Genomic DNA, 16,410 nt, shown 5'->3' on the forward strand with positions numbered 1-16,410 from the left:
CCCCATGATCTGCCCTGGCAGCTTGTCTGCATTGCTCAGTAAACTTCATATCCAACTGCATAATTACTCCCAGGTCTTTTTCATTCTCTACCACCTGGGAGTAATTAGTATTAGTAACGACCGCATGGTGCAAGAAAGCCTATGGCTTATGCTGCACTAGCCAAAAAAAAAAAAAAAAATCCAAACAAAACAATGATAAAAACAAAAAAAAATAAATAAATAAAATAAATAACTAAATAATAATAATTTTAAAAAAATAAAATAAAATATAAATAAAAAGGAAATTAAACCTATCATCCTATGCGCTTCCCTTACCCGAAAGTACTATCCAGATGACCTTTGAATTTCCCCAAACTGTCGGCCTCTACCACCCATGATGGCAACTTATTCCAGTAATTTATAACTCGCTGGCTAAAATAAAACTTCCTGCAGTCCAATCTAAACATTTCCCCCCCCCCCGTAACTTGAATTTATGTCCCCTAGTTCTAGCATCGTTTATAATCTTGAAAATTTTGTCCTCATTCATTTTACTGATGCCTCTCAGAGCCTTAAACACCTCAATCAAATCTCCTCTAAGGTGTCTAGTTTCCAAACTCTGCAACCCACATATTCGAAGTCTTTCTTCATAAGGACGCCCTTTTGCCGATCTCACCAGGCGAGTTACTCTTCTTTGCACCCTTTCAAGAAGCTCGATGTCTTTCTTTAGGTGCGGTCTCCATACTCGAACACAGTGTTCCAAGTGTGGTCTAACATAAGCCTTATATAATGGGATTATCATGTCCCTATCCCTACTTGCAAAAGTTCGATAGATCATCGATAGGACACCATGGGCCTTCCTTGCAACCTGTTTACAATGTTCAGAGAATTTCATGTCTGACCGTATCGTCACACCCAAGTCCCTTTCCTTCAGTACTGGGTTTAGTTGAACTCCACCAAGTGAATAAGTTTTTTTGGGATTACTGTTTCCCAGGTGTAATACCTTACACTTTGTTGGATTAAAGCACAGCTGCCATTTTTCTGACCATTCTTGAAGTATATCTAGGTCTCTCTGAAGAAGCTCAGCTTGACAGTGATCATTAACTACTCTACCAATTTTAACATCATCTGCAAATTTAGACATCACGCCCTCTATCCCTTCATCAATGTCGTTTATGAAAATTAAAAACAACAGTGGTCCTAATACTGATCCTTGGGGGAACCCCACTTCTTACATCAACCCAATCTGAGGAATAGCCATTTATCACAACCCTCTGCCTCCTGCCCTGAAGCCATCCTGCTATCCATCTAAGGATTTTCCCAGTGATTCCAACCTGTTCCAGCTTATAAAGCAACCGCTCATGTGGGACTGAGTCAAAAGCTTTGCTGAAATCTAAATAAACAATGTCGAAATTATTCCCTAAATCCAGCTCGTGAGTGACCCTTTCGAAATAGCGAGCCAGATTTGTTAAACATGATTTTCCCTTTACAAAACCATGCTGAGTATCCTTGAGAATTTCAATTCCATCCAAATGATCCTGAATTTCCACCCTTGATCATTGCCTCCATGATTTTCCCTACTACTGAAGTCAGACTGACAGGTCGATAATTTCCAACTTCACTTTTAGAGTCACTCTTATGTATGGGAGATACATTGGCACTTTTCCAATCCAAGGGAATCTCCCCAGAGTCTAGTGATGCTTGCATAATTAGCCTCAATGGTTCAATGCACTCGCTTGCCGCCTCTCTTAAGATTATAGGGTATATTCCATCAACTCCAGGAGCCTTACTGGTCTGTAGGCTCAAAAGTTTTTTCATTAAATAATCTTGCGAAATTTCAATATCATTAATTACATATTTTTTAACTTCGCTCCCACAATTTCCCATTGCCACAAAAGGCTTTTCATTTGTAAATATCGATGCAAAATAACTGTTGAGTTCATCTGTAACGGCAGCCGGTGTATTTATTACTATCCCCTTTCCCTTACGTAAAGGTACGATCTGGTTTGTCCTGCTCTTCTTGGCATTTATATATGTGAAGAATTCTTTATCCCCCCTCTTTGCTCTGTTTGCTAGTGATTTCTCATAAACTGCCTTTGCCTGTCGAACCTTTTCTGTGGCTCTATTACAGATCACCTTGTAGCTGTTATAGGCTTCAGTACTTTTTATTGCTCTGTAACCTTTCCATGCCACCTTTTTCTGCTCAAGTAATGTGGCAACTTCACTTCATCCAACTTGGAACCCTCCTCGTGGAGTATTTTTTTAATGGTTTATACGCATTCAAGGCATCTGTGATTAATGTTTTAAAAGCGTACCACAGTTCAATTGTATTCATTCTCTCCGCGATATCTACCCAGTTAATAGAGGCCATGCAGTACCTTAAGGCATCGTAATTTCCTTTTTCTGAATTAAAACGCATTCCTCTGCCTTTTACTTCTGCTACCTCTCTCGTCATCATCCACCGTAGAACTCCGTGATCACTTCCTGCTACTGGTTCCTCTACTGTCAGCCCTGTTATCTCATCTGATTCATGTGTGATGATGAGGTCTAGGATATTCTTTTCTCTAGTACTTTCCCTGACATGTTGATACAAATAACAGTCATCTAGTTGATTTAAAAATTTTGTTCCTCATGTCGAGTTTCCTTCCCATTTACTCCAATCAATTAGAGGCAAATTGAAATCACCCATAATAAGGCATTGGCGCTTACTTGCCCATTCCATTTGCATGTAGAGGCTTTTGTCATAATCTTCACCTGGTCTATAGATTACTCCTACTTGCATTATACCTTTGTTTCCAACTATCTCACACCATACAGACTCTATACTAGCATGTGAAATGCCTGAATCCTGGAAAGCTATCATCGCACTCAGGCTGCTTCTGATAAGAAGCATTACCCCACCACCCCTTCTATCTACTCTATCCTTCCTAAATACATTATACAAGCCGTACTGAAACTCATCATCCCCAATTTCCGGGTGGCACCACGTCCCTGTAAGCCCTATTATGTCCGCGGAAATTTGCCTTTGGCCAGCAGGTGGTTGGTTGGTGGAACCGACTTCCATCACCTGTTGTTGAAGTTGATAGCCTAAACAAATTTAAAGCTCAACTGGACAGGTATTTCGAACGAACGGAGGGGTGAAATGGGAGTGGGTTTTTTTTTTTTTTTTTTTTGGCTGATGCTGAATAAGCTTGCTTTCTTGCATCATATGCCTCTGCTAATGCTAATGCTAATTACTTGTTTTAACCAGCAGTTCGAATTCGCTCATTTTATTGACGACACTTCTAACGTTACTGTATAAACAATTAAGATTTACTGTTCTTGTATATTTAACAACCCTAACACAACCCTTGAAGTTTTTTAGGCTCTCTTCCCTGATATTAGCTACTCGCTCACGTGAAACGTCTTTGCCCCCAGAACATCTAGATAATACGTCCAGTTGGGGTAACAGATAAGAACTCTTTAAGGTATGTGCAAGAGTTACATTGACCAATATTATCAGATAAATGCGTGTCAGTATTACCCACATCCCCCCTAACTAGCAGTTTCCCTGAACCTTTAAGGTATCCTCAATAATACTGGCAAAAACTTTTGCACCACCTTTGTTTAAGTGTATCCCGTCTCTAAAACAAATTCCTTCTACCTACAAGTGTGGGCCATGCTGATAGAAATTTACCCCCTAAAGCCTTGCAGATTCCTTCAAGTCTTGAGTTAATTGTGCAGTCAGATATGAATATAATCAGATATCTATCCTATTGATATAATAGGATAGATACCATCACTCCAGATGCCTTTTTAATAATTAGCTTCCATAATTTCTCTTCAACTTTCCTCTCAATTATCAAATTCCCTGTTGGAATTTGATAAAATTCTGGCATCCTCTTCTCCGGAGAATTCATTGTGTTTCAGTGTAGATGTAAAATACCTATGCAGTTTGGCAGCAACCTAAGCAGGATAATCAACATTTAAACCATTGATATTAAGTGATCAATTTCTTTCAGGAGCTCAATTTGATTCTTCCCTTCCTTCCTTTCTTCTAGTGAAAAGAAGTTATTGCTGGTTTTTTTTTTTTTTTTTTTTTTTTTGCATCCTTTGCCAAAGATTTCTCATGATCTGCTTTTGCTTGCTTGATCTCCTTTGTGACTTGATTCTAAACTAGGTTACATCTACAATTGGCTTCTGCATCACGTGGTAATTTATATGAGTCCCATGCATGTTTTTTTTCTTGATATTAGTTTCATTATTTAATCTAATATCCATTAAGTCTTATTTAATCTAACATTATTATTTAATTATTTAAATTATTATTTAATCTAACATCCATTAAGCTTTGAACAGTATTTCTTATTTAGTATGAAAAACCTAATAGCTTCTATGATTACTTCCCTGAATGCTTACCGTTTAAAATTTGCTGTTTGTAACATTAATGAGGTGGGACCACTGTATAGAATTTAAAAACTCTCTGAAACCACTGCAGTCCTCCTTACAAAAGCAAAAACCCTTCCCTTTACCCTTGATGGCTTTTACAACTTGAAGTAAATCTCAAATCAATATAGATAAATGATCACTGCCACCTAGTGGTTCTATTATCTGCAGATTCTTAATGCATGAATAATCACTGCTGATAATCAGAAACAGAGTATTATTCCCTTTTGTTACCTCTAACATGCTGCTGTAGAAAACAGTCATCTGAGAAATTCATGAAGTCTTGCTGGCCAATAAGTGACCAATCCACAAGTTTCCAGTCAATATCTGGAAAGTTAAAATCCTCCATTATAAGGCATTCTGATTTACTGGTCCACTATTTCTCTGTACAGTTATTCGTTGTGCTCATTAGAGTTATTATACCTATAACACACTTCTACTTTAATTTTTGCTTTCCCAATGCTTATGTCACACCAAACTGACTCAAATGCACTGTCCACTAATGTCAACTGGATGCACTTCCTTAGATTTTATGTGTTTCTTAAGTAACAGCATAACCCCTACTCCCTTCCATTCTTGTCTATCCTTTCTGTACACATTGTACTCCCCAAATTCAAATTCTGCATCCCTTATATCTGAGTGACACCACATCACTCAGATATAAGGGATGCAGATTCCTTCAAATTCATCAAATTTATTTACTATGAGTGACACCATGTCACTCAGATATAAGGGATGCAGATTATTTAAAATTCATCAAATTTATTTACTATGCTCCTAGCATTGGTGTACATGCAAGTACACATGCAGATGGGATCTTTATAAACAAATCTGATATTATATTAAGTAAGGCAGTAAAGGAGGTAAGCAGACCCTCAGCCATAATTATGAGAGCATATTTGGATTTAGGGGAGGTGCCTTTGGATTTTAGATGTGTGAATGTATCCCAATTTACAATACATCAGGCTTAATGCCCAATCACAACAGAAGGGAGTAATGATGAATGCCTTGTCAATCAATTTGGTCCTGGAGAGATTACTAAAGGCCGCTGGTTTAGATTTTTTTTTGTCAGCCTGATCTGTGAAAAATTCTACTTAGAAAGAGACTGCTTAAACAGTGAAAGACTATTTGTTGATGCTATCAAGGCAGTGATAGGTGGATCGGAAAACTGGTAGCTTAGGGGGGGGATATCAGCATCAATTATCAGCAGTGATTATGACTAGTGTTTCAGCTTTCATTGTGATGAATCTCATCTGATCCAGCTTTAGATAACTTGTGATAGGGAGATCAACTTTGATTATCTTTTGCATGTTATTTTTCATGTTTATCCATATCCATGATAATGGAATAAGTATGAATAACAATTGAGAAGTTAGTAGAATAGATTCAGCCCTGACATGGACAAGGAAGCTCTCCCTTAAAATGTCTTCATTTAAAATAAAGACATTTTAAAGGGAGAGCTTGTCTGACCAATCTGATCAGCTACCATGACATAGTCATAAAGGAATTAGATGCAAAAAATAATTTTGATATCATACATATACTTATATTTCAGTAAAGCTTTTGATACTTTTTTTACATGAAAAACTGCTCTTCTACAAACTGGAGCAGAGTACTACTAGGGAAAAATTACTGCTGTCAATAATAGGATCACTGAATGGTAGGAAGATTGTCATGTTATGCTACAGGCAAAAGAGACATCTGCCTAGGGCCCTGATCAGAGGGGGAGGACCAAAATCACGTTTCAAAAACTCATTGCTGTTTTTTACTAATATTTTAAGTGATTTTTATCAGAAACTGAACTTTCTACCTTCCGAGGTCAATGAACTTTACTTGAAGATTAATTTGAAAATTACATTTTTTTCAAAAATGATTTTATTTAGTTCCTATGTCATATAATTTGTTTGTTTTGTTGTCACAATAAAATGAAATGAAAATGTTCTTCATTAGTTTTTTTTTTAGATGGGCTCCCAAATTCCATTTTGCCTTGGGTCCCATGGAGGAAACCTACCCAGTGGCATATAATATGCCACTGGGTAGGAAACAAAGAATTGTTATTAATGGGCATTTCTCGTCTTGGAATAATATTATTAGTAAAGTCCCTCAATGATCAGTGCTGGGCTCCTTGCTGTTCCAATATTTATTAATAACACCGATGAAGGAGTATCAAACAATGCTTAAGTATGCAGATGATATGAAAGTTGGTTAATGATAGGAATGAAGGTAGTAAATATAACTTGATTCCTATCATAAACCAACTTTTGTATCATCTGCATACTTACACATTAAGTTGTGGTAGTATATTTACTACCACAACAAGAAATAGCAAAATTATGCAGATGGAGGTGAGAAATGGGAATTGAGGTTTAACACTGATAAAGGCCATTTCAGTGGTACCACTCTTAAGATGGTAGAGAACTTAAAAAGAACTAGGGATAATTGTATCTGACATGAAGTTTTAAGAGCAGAGCAGACAGGCTGCTAAGACAGTCAATGATGCATAGTAATTTTGCCAATGGGGGGCAAGAAGGTGATTATCCTGTTGTATAAGGCAAGGGTTAGGCCATATTGCAGTAGTGCATACAGGTTTTAAAGCCTCGTTTTAAGAAGGATGTGGGTCTGTTGAAATTGGGCACAGAGAAAAGCATTAGTCAGGGACACAAAAAACTACTCTTATCACGAAAGCTTTCTTTTCTGCAAATTGCAGCATCTCGTAGCTAGACACCTGCAAGAGACCTCACTGAAGTATTTAAGGCTTTAAATGGATAAAATAAATAAATGCTAATGTCATCCTTAATCTTTCTTAGACAACACACATAAGGGGACATAATAAATTGAAAAAAAAAGGAATAAGCAGATAAAAACACTATACATTACTTAAATAAACTTTTCTGAACTTAATTTTTATTATACATAACAAATTATAACATAAATTTATATTTGCAAAATACTCCTGTTGTTCAAATGAATACAATTCAAGCAAATACAAATACTTACTAAGCTATCATTTTTCAGATGGGCATAATTTTGATTATCTTGACGCAGGACTGCTGGCTGAAATTCAACCTGAATGTTATCTAAAGTAAGAAAATTTATTATAGAAGGAAATGAAAAAATATATATATCACTATTATTAAATGAAAAATATGATAAATCAATTAAATATTAATCGTTTTCGATTAATATTTAATTGATATTAATCGAAATTGTAAGACCACAATTTCGAAATTGTAAGACCACAAAATCAAATTCTACTTCGAGGATATCATCTTTTCTTAATGGATTGCAATGCTTACTGTATATAATTTTTTAATAAAAAATAGTGTGTGTTATGCACCTTTTATTTAAAAAAAAAAAAAAAAAGGTTAATTCTGCTCAAAAAAAAAAGGGGGGGGCATCCAAGACAAAATATAAACAAGAAGCTATTAGTTTCCTTAATTTTTCATTTAAAAAAACAATCTTGCAAAATTATTATAATCATTTGCATGAATACATGTTTCTGCTTGTTATGCATATAAATAATTAAATAAAAAAAAATATATATATATATATATATATATATATGTGTTTGAAACAGAGGCTGTGCTTTCCTGTTGCATTTCCCTTGGTTTGGCAGCTGACTCCTGAAGAAAACACTGAAATCATCAAAACTGCACGACTAAGTACTTTCACATAACTTATTTCATAACATTTTCTTTACAGGTACTTGCATTTTTACTATGGGTTTCACAGATGATTCCTTAGACTATTCCTTACCCCAAACTCATAGTCTATATTATTATTTACATTCCTTATAGTTGCTGGCTTCTTTCTATTATTAACATAGTAATCTATAGCTATAATTCTTTGTATATTCCATTCTCTTTACCACTTCTTTAATTAACATTATATATACACATACATATATATATATATATATATATATATATATTTTTTTTTTTTTTCCCCTTCTATGCAACGAGTCTCATTAGTTCATATGACATCCATTTAGGATGTCAGATGAACCAGTTCAGTTACCAGTCTTTGGACCCTGTCAAGAAGCTCGATATCCTCTTTGGAATGAGTTCTCTATACTTGGACACAGTATCCGAAATGTGGTCTTACAATTGCCTTTTACAGTGGGATTATGACCTCCCTAGCACTATAGAATAATGTCTGATAATTCGAAAATAGGACACCATGGGCTTTCCTAGCCACCTCTTTGTGTTACTCCTGAGATATTCATATCTGCCTGTATCATAAATCATAGATCTCTTTCTTCCTCTACTGTTTCTAGTTCAACCAGAAGTGTATAATTTATTTTGAGGTTGCTATTCTTCAACCTGGCATTTTGTTGTATTAAAACTTATCTGCCACTTTTCTGCTCACCCTCGAAGAATAGTCAATCATTCTGAAGGATCACTACTAGGCACTGGTCATTAATAACTCTACTAATCTGTATTGTCTGTAAATTTTGACATCATACCACCTATCTTCATCGATGTTGTTTCTGAAAATCAGAAACAACAATGGTCCAAAAATTATCTTGGGGGGGGGGGGATCCCCACTTCTGACAATACACCAATCCGAAGAACATCCATTAATCACAATCCTCTGCAGTCTACCATGCATCCATTCAGCACTCCATCTGAGAATCTCTCTAGTAATCCCAAAATGGTATAGCATAGCTTATACAGTAAGTCCACGACGTATGAAAGAGATACATTCCAGGACTTTTTACATAAGTCAAATTTTACATAACTCGTAGTAGCAATAAAATATTGCTACTATATCCCTGATACGCCAAAATTACAAAAACCACATAATATCCTCAGAATAATCAAGAAAAATTATTAAAAATTTTTCAATTGATTAGTTACATATATATACAATATACATACACAAATGTTCATAATCGGTGTATAGGGAAGGGATGCTGACCTATCAATTATAATTACCATGGAAAAAATTGAGAAGGCCTGTAAAGTGAAGGAGATAACCTGAAAAACTTTGATGATAACGATGTTACCTAAAGTAGTGGGTCCTAGGGCTTTAACTACTTCAAAGGGTCGGCAGCCAAAACTGTAGGAGTGACCAGAATAAGTCAATCAATTTAGGAGAGGGCGCTGAATCTCTTTAAAAGTTACAGCTGTCAGTTACAGGCTCCGCAAAAACGATAAGTGTTTGCCTTTTATTTACATGATTGTTATTTTATATTGTACTTAATACGTAGTCATATAGTTATAGTTACGCTGGTTATTTTTTATTTTTAATTTAGATAAAGAGTTTTTGTGGATTTTACTTATGATAGGTAAAACCGTTATTTCGTTCCATTTTTGTAGCCATTGTTTTTGGATATAGTGGTAGGGAATTCAAATTTTTTAATTGAGGTAGCTAGGTAGCTCTAACGCATAATTATATAGTAATACGCTTCACTGTTTCTATTTAATAGTTTCTATTCAAATACTATTGACATTTAATTTATTGATTTTATTAATTTAAACTACCATGCCCCAAACTAGAGCAGCAAAGCAACGGGCACAAAGTGGCAGGAGTGCTGTGACTCGGGGGAGAACTGAGGGGGGCAATTCTCCAACGCATCACGGCCTAAAAAAATGTGCAACTTATGAAATGTTTGCCGAACTCTGTGGAACGGAACATGATATTGCCATGGGGGATGTCTTTGTGTGTGCGCGATGTAAGGAGTGTAAGGAAATCAGGTGACAACTCAGCGTTGTTATGGGCCTATATGAGAGTTTGAAGGACAGGGTGGATGCCCTTGAAAGATCTAAATTGAGGGGCCCATCAGGCTCTCAGCTGCCCACATCAACGCCAGAGCTTGCACTTGGTCATCACGCAACACAGCGGCAACCCCTCAGCCAGAATGCGCTGGTCCCTCAGGAACTAGTAGTTGTTGGTGACTCTATTGTCAGGGAAACGGGGAACATCCTTTGTAAAAAGGATAGGTGGAACAGGACCAGGGTATGTCTGCCAGGGGCAAAGGTTGATGACGTTGTAGAGCGGATATCATCTTTCAAAGGCACAAAAGGTGATATAGTTGTACACGTTGGCACTAATGATATTAAGAGAAGGAGACCGGCGGAATTACTCAACAAGTACAGGTCACTGTTGAAAAAAAGCCGTGAAATAGGGTTGAATTTGAAAGTGTCTGCAATTCTGCCCAGACACGATAGGAGGGAGTACATGATGAGAGCCTTGTCGATCAATTCGGCCCTGGAAAGATTGTGCAAGGCTCAAGGGGTAGAATTTTTTTCAGCCTGGATTGTACTTGTTAACAGGAGAGATTGCTTCTACAGGGATGGGATACACTTAAATAGAAAGGGTGCAAGAATATTTGCTGATGCTATCGAGGCAGTGTTAGGTGGGTCGGAAAACTGCTAGTTTGGGGGGATACAAAGACTAATAGTTTAACAGTAACCGCAGGCAGAGGTGAAGGTGATTCTTGTACAACTTCTATTAGAATAAGAAGCGACCTGGAGCGAGGGGTGTTGGGGGTTTCAGGGACGGATGGCAGTCATCATGGAATAGTTGGGTATATGGGATGTGTTAGGGTAACAAGGAATAGGCATAGGAGCATGTATGCTTGCATGTATACCAATGCTAGAAGTATAGTAAATAAATTTAATGAATTTGAAGTGTTGGTCAAGACATCAAAGGCGGATATTGTTGGGATAGCAGAGACGTGGTGTCACAAAGATATAAGTAATGCAGAACTGGAATTTGGGGAGTACAATGTGTACAGAAAGGATAGACAGGACAGAAAGGGAGGGGGTGTTATGCTGTTAATTAAGAAAAACATAAAATCAAAGGAAGTGCACCCAGTTAATATAGATGAACAGTGCTCTGTTGAGTCAGTTTGGTGTGAGATAAGCACTGCGAAAGGAAAAATAAGAGTAGGAGTGTGTTATAGGCCTAATGACTTGAATGAGTACAATGAACAATTGTAAAGAGAAATAGAGTGGGCCAGTAAATCAGAATGTCTTATAATGGGGGATTTTAACTTCCCAGATATTGACTGGAACTTGTGGGTTGGTCACTCACACACTAGTCAGACTTTTGTGGATTTATTGGATGATTGTTTTCTGCAGCAGCATGTTCGAGAGGCAACCAGAGAAAGTAACACTCTTGATCAGGTTATCAGCAGTGATCATTCGTGTATTAAGAATTTGCAGATAAAGGAACCACTAGGTGGCAGTGATCACAGTGTGCTGAAGTGGGATTTACTCAAAGAGGTAACTACTGTCAGGGGTAAAGGAAAGGGTTTTTGCTTCCGTAAAGGGGAGTACAGTGGTCTCAGACAGTTTTTAAATTCTGTACAGTGGGATCAACTGACGATGTTACCAACAGTAAATTCTAAGTGGGAAGCATTCAAGGAATTAATCGTGGAAGCTACTAGACTTTATATACCGATTAAGAAATATCGTTCAAGGTTTAGGCCTAAATGGTTATCAAATGAACTAATGAGACTCGTGACAGAGAAGAAAAATGCATGGGATGCATATAAATTATCAGGTGACGCAGAAGCCTGTGGCAGATATAAGCTAGTCTGTAATCAGGTCACAAAGGAGGTTCGGCAGGCGAAGGCGGATTACGAGAAATCTTTGGCAAAAGATGCTAAGAAAAACAGCAAGGATTTCTTTACTTATATAAACTCTAAAAGGAAGGGGATGAATATGATTGGTCCACTTGACATCGATGGTTCGACTGTTGATGATCCTGCTCAGATAGCAAACAAACTGAATGAGTATTTTGCATCTACATTCACACGTGAGGAATTATTACAGTTTGAAAATGGAAGAAGGTTATCAAATTGTAGCAGTGTGCTTAATGATTTTGTAATAACTGAGAGCAAAGTGGAGGAGAAATTGTTGAAGTTAAACATAAGAAAGGCACCTGGGGTGGATGGGATCTATCCAGTTATTTTAAAGGAGGCGGCAAAGCAACTAAGCAAACCCTTAGCCATAATTATGAGAGCATCCTTGGACTCAGGGGAGGTTCCCACGGACTGGAGATGTGCAAATGTGTTCCCAATTCACAAAGGTGGATCGAAGGGTGACACGGGTAATTACAGACCAGTTAGTTTAACTTCTGTTCCGGGTAAAATAATGGAGTCACTGGTTAAAGATGCATTGCAGGATCATCTAGACAAGACTGCAGCAATAATTCAAACACAGCATGGGTTTGTTAAGGGAAAGTCTTGTCTGACAAATTTGATTGGTTATTATGATGTGGTCACAAAGGAACTGGATGCAAAACATAATTTTGTTATCATATACTTGGATTTCAGGAAAGCTTTTGACACTGTTGCGCATGGAAGACTACTGTACAAATTGGAGCAGAATGGTATTAAGGGTAAGTTGCTACAATGGATAAAAGGATGGTTAAGTGGGAGAAGACAGAGGGTGGTAATCAATGGGTGCTGCTCTTCGTGGACTAATGTTATTAGTGGAGTCCCACAGGGTTCGGTGTTGGGTCCACTGTTGTTTTGTGTATTTATCAATGATATTGATGAAGGTATATCAGGCTTAATGTCGAAGTTTGCAGATGACACAAAGGTTGGCAGGGTTGTTAATGACAGTAATGGCAGTGTGCTACTGCAACAGGATCTAGATAATTTGGGCAGATGGGCTAAGAAGTGGCAACTGAAGTTACCTTGACAAATGCAAAGTACTGCATATTACTGTAGAAGTAACCCCAGAGAAACGTACCAACTGTGTGGTACTACACTTAAGGTGGTAGAAAATGAAAAAGACCTGGGAGTAATTGTGCAGTCAGATATGAAGTTCTCTGAGCAATGCAGACAGGCTGCCAGGGCAGGTCGTGGGGTTTGTCAATGATATATAGGAATTTTGCTAGCAGGGAAAAGGAGGTGATTGTCCCTCTGTATAAGGCAATGGTCAGGCCACGCCTTGAGTACTGCATACAGGTCTGGAGGCCTCATTTTAGGAAGGATGTAGATTTGCTTGAGCGTGTACAGAGAAGAGCAACACGATTGGTGAGGGGAATGAAGGGATTCTCTTACCAAGAGAGGCTTAAGTTCTGCAAATTGCATTGGCTGGAGACTAGGCACCTGCGCGGTGATCTTATTGAGGTCTATAAGGCCTTGAATGGGTTGAGCACGCTGAATTCTGATGGGATCCTTCCACTTGTTCAGATTACGAACCTACGGGGGCATAAGTTCAAATTAAGAAAGGACAGAGGTAGAATAGGTGTGCGGAAATTTGCCTTTAGCCAGCTGGTGGTTAATTGCTGGAACAAACTTCCATCTGTCGTTGTGGAAGTTGATAGGTTAAATAAATTTAAGGAGGAACTGGACAGGTATTTGGAGGGAATGGTGTGATTTTTTTTTTTTTTTTTTTGGCTGATGCTGCATAAGCTCCTACACTTGCTTTCTTGCATCATGTGCCACTACTACTACTACTACCTTACAGGTTTCTCAATTTTTCCATGGTAATTACAACTGATAGGTCAGCATTACTTCCCGATACACTGAATATAAACATTTGTCTATATTTCATTATGGTTGCTGAGATTTCTCTACTGTAACTAGTAGTACCCAGGATCCATGACGCAATTTAATAATTTTGTTTTAATACTTTGCTTGCTTACTTTGTCATTCATTAACCTGATTATTTTTGTCAATATTATATATACATATAGAAAAATAGTTATATATTTTTAATTAATTCAATTAAAAACTATCTGGGGCCAGTGGTGAAGTAGCCAGAGTGTCACATAAGAAAAGATAAAAGGAAAAAAAAACACGTTATTGTACAGTAAAAACTGACTGTACCGTATTTTGTAGCCTTGGTTTCATAGCCTTAGTTAACTTCATTATTGTGTTCACTGTTGACAAATCTAAATTACACAAAATAATTGTTAATGTTTCACATTTTCATACATCCTTATTATTTTAATTTTCTGATCCAAATCAATTGCTTTCCTTTTCTTGGTAGATTTACTAGCCGCTGTCACTTATTCTCTTAGTCGGCACCATGATAATGGTCAAAATGAAATTTTCTGTAATGAACTTCACATGGTTAGGGAGGAATCAAACTAATATCCCCACATGTGAGCTCACAGTTTATTAACACACATTTCTGGAGATCACTACCATAAAACAATAAAAACAATTTGTCATTTCTGGTTTATTAGGCTTTTCTATTAATGCAATCTATTATTAACGGGGAGTAGAGCTCGATCTTATGGCATTTGCGATAACTGGAATTCTGTGGGTTTTTACGTTATTATGGTGCAATGTGTGTTCCCTTCACTGAAAATTTCAGTCATATAAAAAAATATAATATTCAGAATCTTCTCTTTATTCCTATTTTTTAAGATTGTTATTCTGTATCTCACTAGTGCAATTTGTATGTGCCACGTTTGTCGTTATTGAATGCTGCAGCTTTTTTTTTTTTCCTTTTTTTTTACTGTTTTAAATTTTACAATACTAAAAAAAAACAAAATTTGAGTGAAAAAAAAATTAATGTAAGTCTGAAGTTACATAACTCGGGCTTATGTAAGTCGGGGACTTCATCATCAGTAGCCATTTTCAATCCACTGCTGGATGAAGTCCTCTCCAGCAACTTTCCAGTTCCTTCTGTTTTGTGCAATGGACATCCATTTACTACCTATGAACTCTTGAATTTTATCTGTCCATCTCCGTCGTTGTCTTCCAGGTTTTCTTCTGGCTCCTCTTGTGTACCATTCTGTTATTTTCTTGGTCCATCTGTGTCCATCATGTGTGCTTGCACGAATGGTTGTAATTGTGCTGTGTTTGTGATCCTGCAAAAGTGAGCTAAATAATGGTTTCTGATGAATCTGCTCCAACATTAGCATTAGTACAGGCATTTGATGCAAGAAAGCAAGCTTATACAGCATCAGCAAAAAAAAAAAAAAAAACTCACTTCCACTTCACCCCTCTGTTCGTTCAAAATACCTGTCCAGCTGAGCCTTAAACTTATTTAGGCTATCAACCTCCACGACAAGGGATGGAAGTCTGTTCCACCAACCAACCACCCGCTGGCTAAAGGCAAATTTCCGCACGTCTATCCTACATCTGTCTTTCCTCAATTTGAATTTATGCCCTCTAAGGTGATTATTCTGAGCTAGAGGAAGAATCCCATCATCATTGAGCATGCTCAAACCATTCAAGGCTTTATACACCTCTATCAGATCACCTCACTGGTGCCTAGTCTCCAGACACTGTAATTTACAAAACTTAAGCCTTTCTTCGTAAGAGCACCCCTTTGTTCCATTCACTAATCTTGTTGCCCTTCTCTGTACTCGTTCCAGCAGCTCTACATCCTTCTTGAAATAAGGCCTCCAGACCTGTATACAGTACTCTAGGTGTGGCCTGACCATTGCCTTATACAAGGGAATAATCACCTCCTTATCCCTGCTGGAAAAATTCCTGTATATCATTGACAATACTCCATGAGCTACTCTTGCAGCCCGTCTGCACTGCTCAGAGAACTTCATATCCGCCTGCACAACCACCCCCAAGTCCTTTTCATTCTCTACCACTGTCAGTGTAGTACCACAGAGTTGATATGTTGCTCTGGGGTTGCTTTTTCCCATGTGTAGTACTTTACATTTGTCAATGTTAAACTTCATTTGCCACCTCTCAGCCCATCTGCTCAACCTTTCCAGATCCTGTTACAGCAGCATAGTGTCAGTAGTGTCCTTGACAACCCTGCCAACCTTTGTATCGTCTGCAAACTTGGACATTAAGCTAGATATACCATCATCAATATCATTTATAAATACAGAAAACAATAATGGACCCAACACTAAGCCCTGAGGGACTCCAACATTTTTATACTGTCTGATTCAGCGAGTTATGTTCATCACATCCATCAAGAAAGAAGAGGTTTTGAAAAAAATCAAGAACTTTTGTTTAAATTTAGGAATGTTGTTAGGAATGCCTGTTGCTTAAATTAGGAATCCGCTAAGTACATCTTTAAAATTCACTCTTTGAAATAATTGTAATTGAATTCTGAAGAATTT

At 37.4% G+C, this 16,410-nt stretch overlaps 1 protein-coding gene across 1 annotated transcript in view; it reads right to left on the reverse strand.

The window, feature by feature from the left end:
- Positions 1-16,410, reverse strand: part of LOC150081150 (uncharacterized) — a 421,878-nt gene that overhangs the window by 294,381 nt on the left and 111,087 nt on the right. The window contains exon 5 of the mRNA XM_090380944.1: positions 7,399-7,478. Coding sequence (XP_090237070.1) covers positions 7,399-7,478 — 80 coding nt within the window. The remainder of the gene's footprint in view (positions 1-7,398; positions 7,479-16,410) is intronic.

Source organism: Mastigoproctus giganteus, chromosome 9 (assembly GCF_048544385.1).
Source record: "Mastigoproctus giganteus isolate SK-2022 chromosome 9, ASM4854438v1, whole genome shotgun sequence".
Classification (NCBI taxonomy): Eukaryota; Metazoa; Arthropoda; class Arachnida; order Uropygi; family Thelyphonidae; genus Mastigoproctus; species Mastigoproctus giganteus.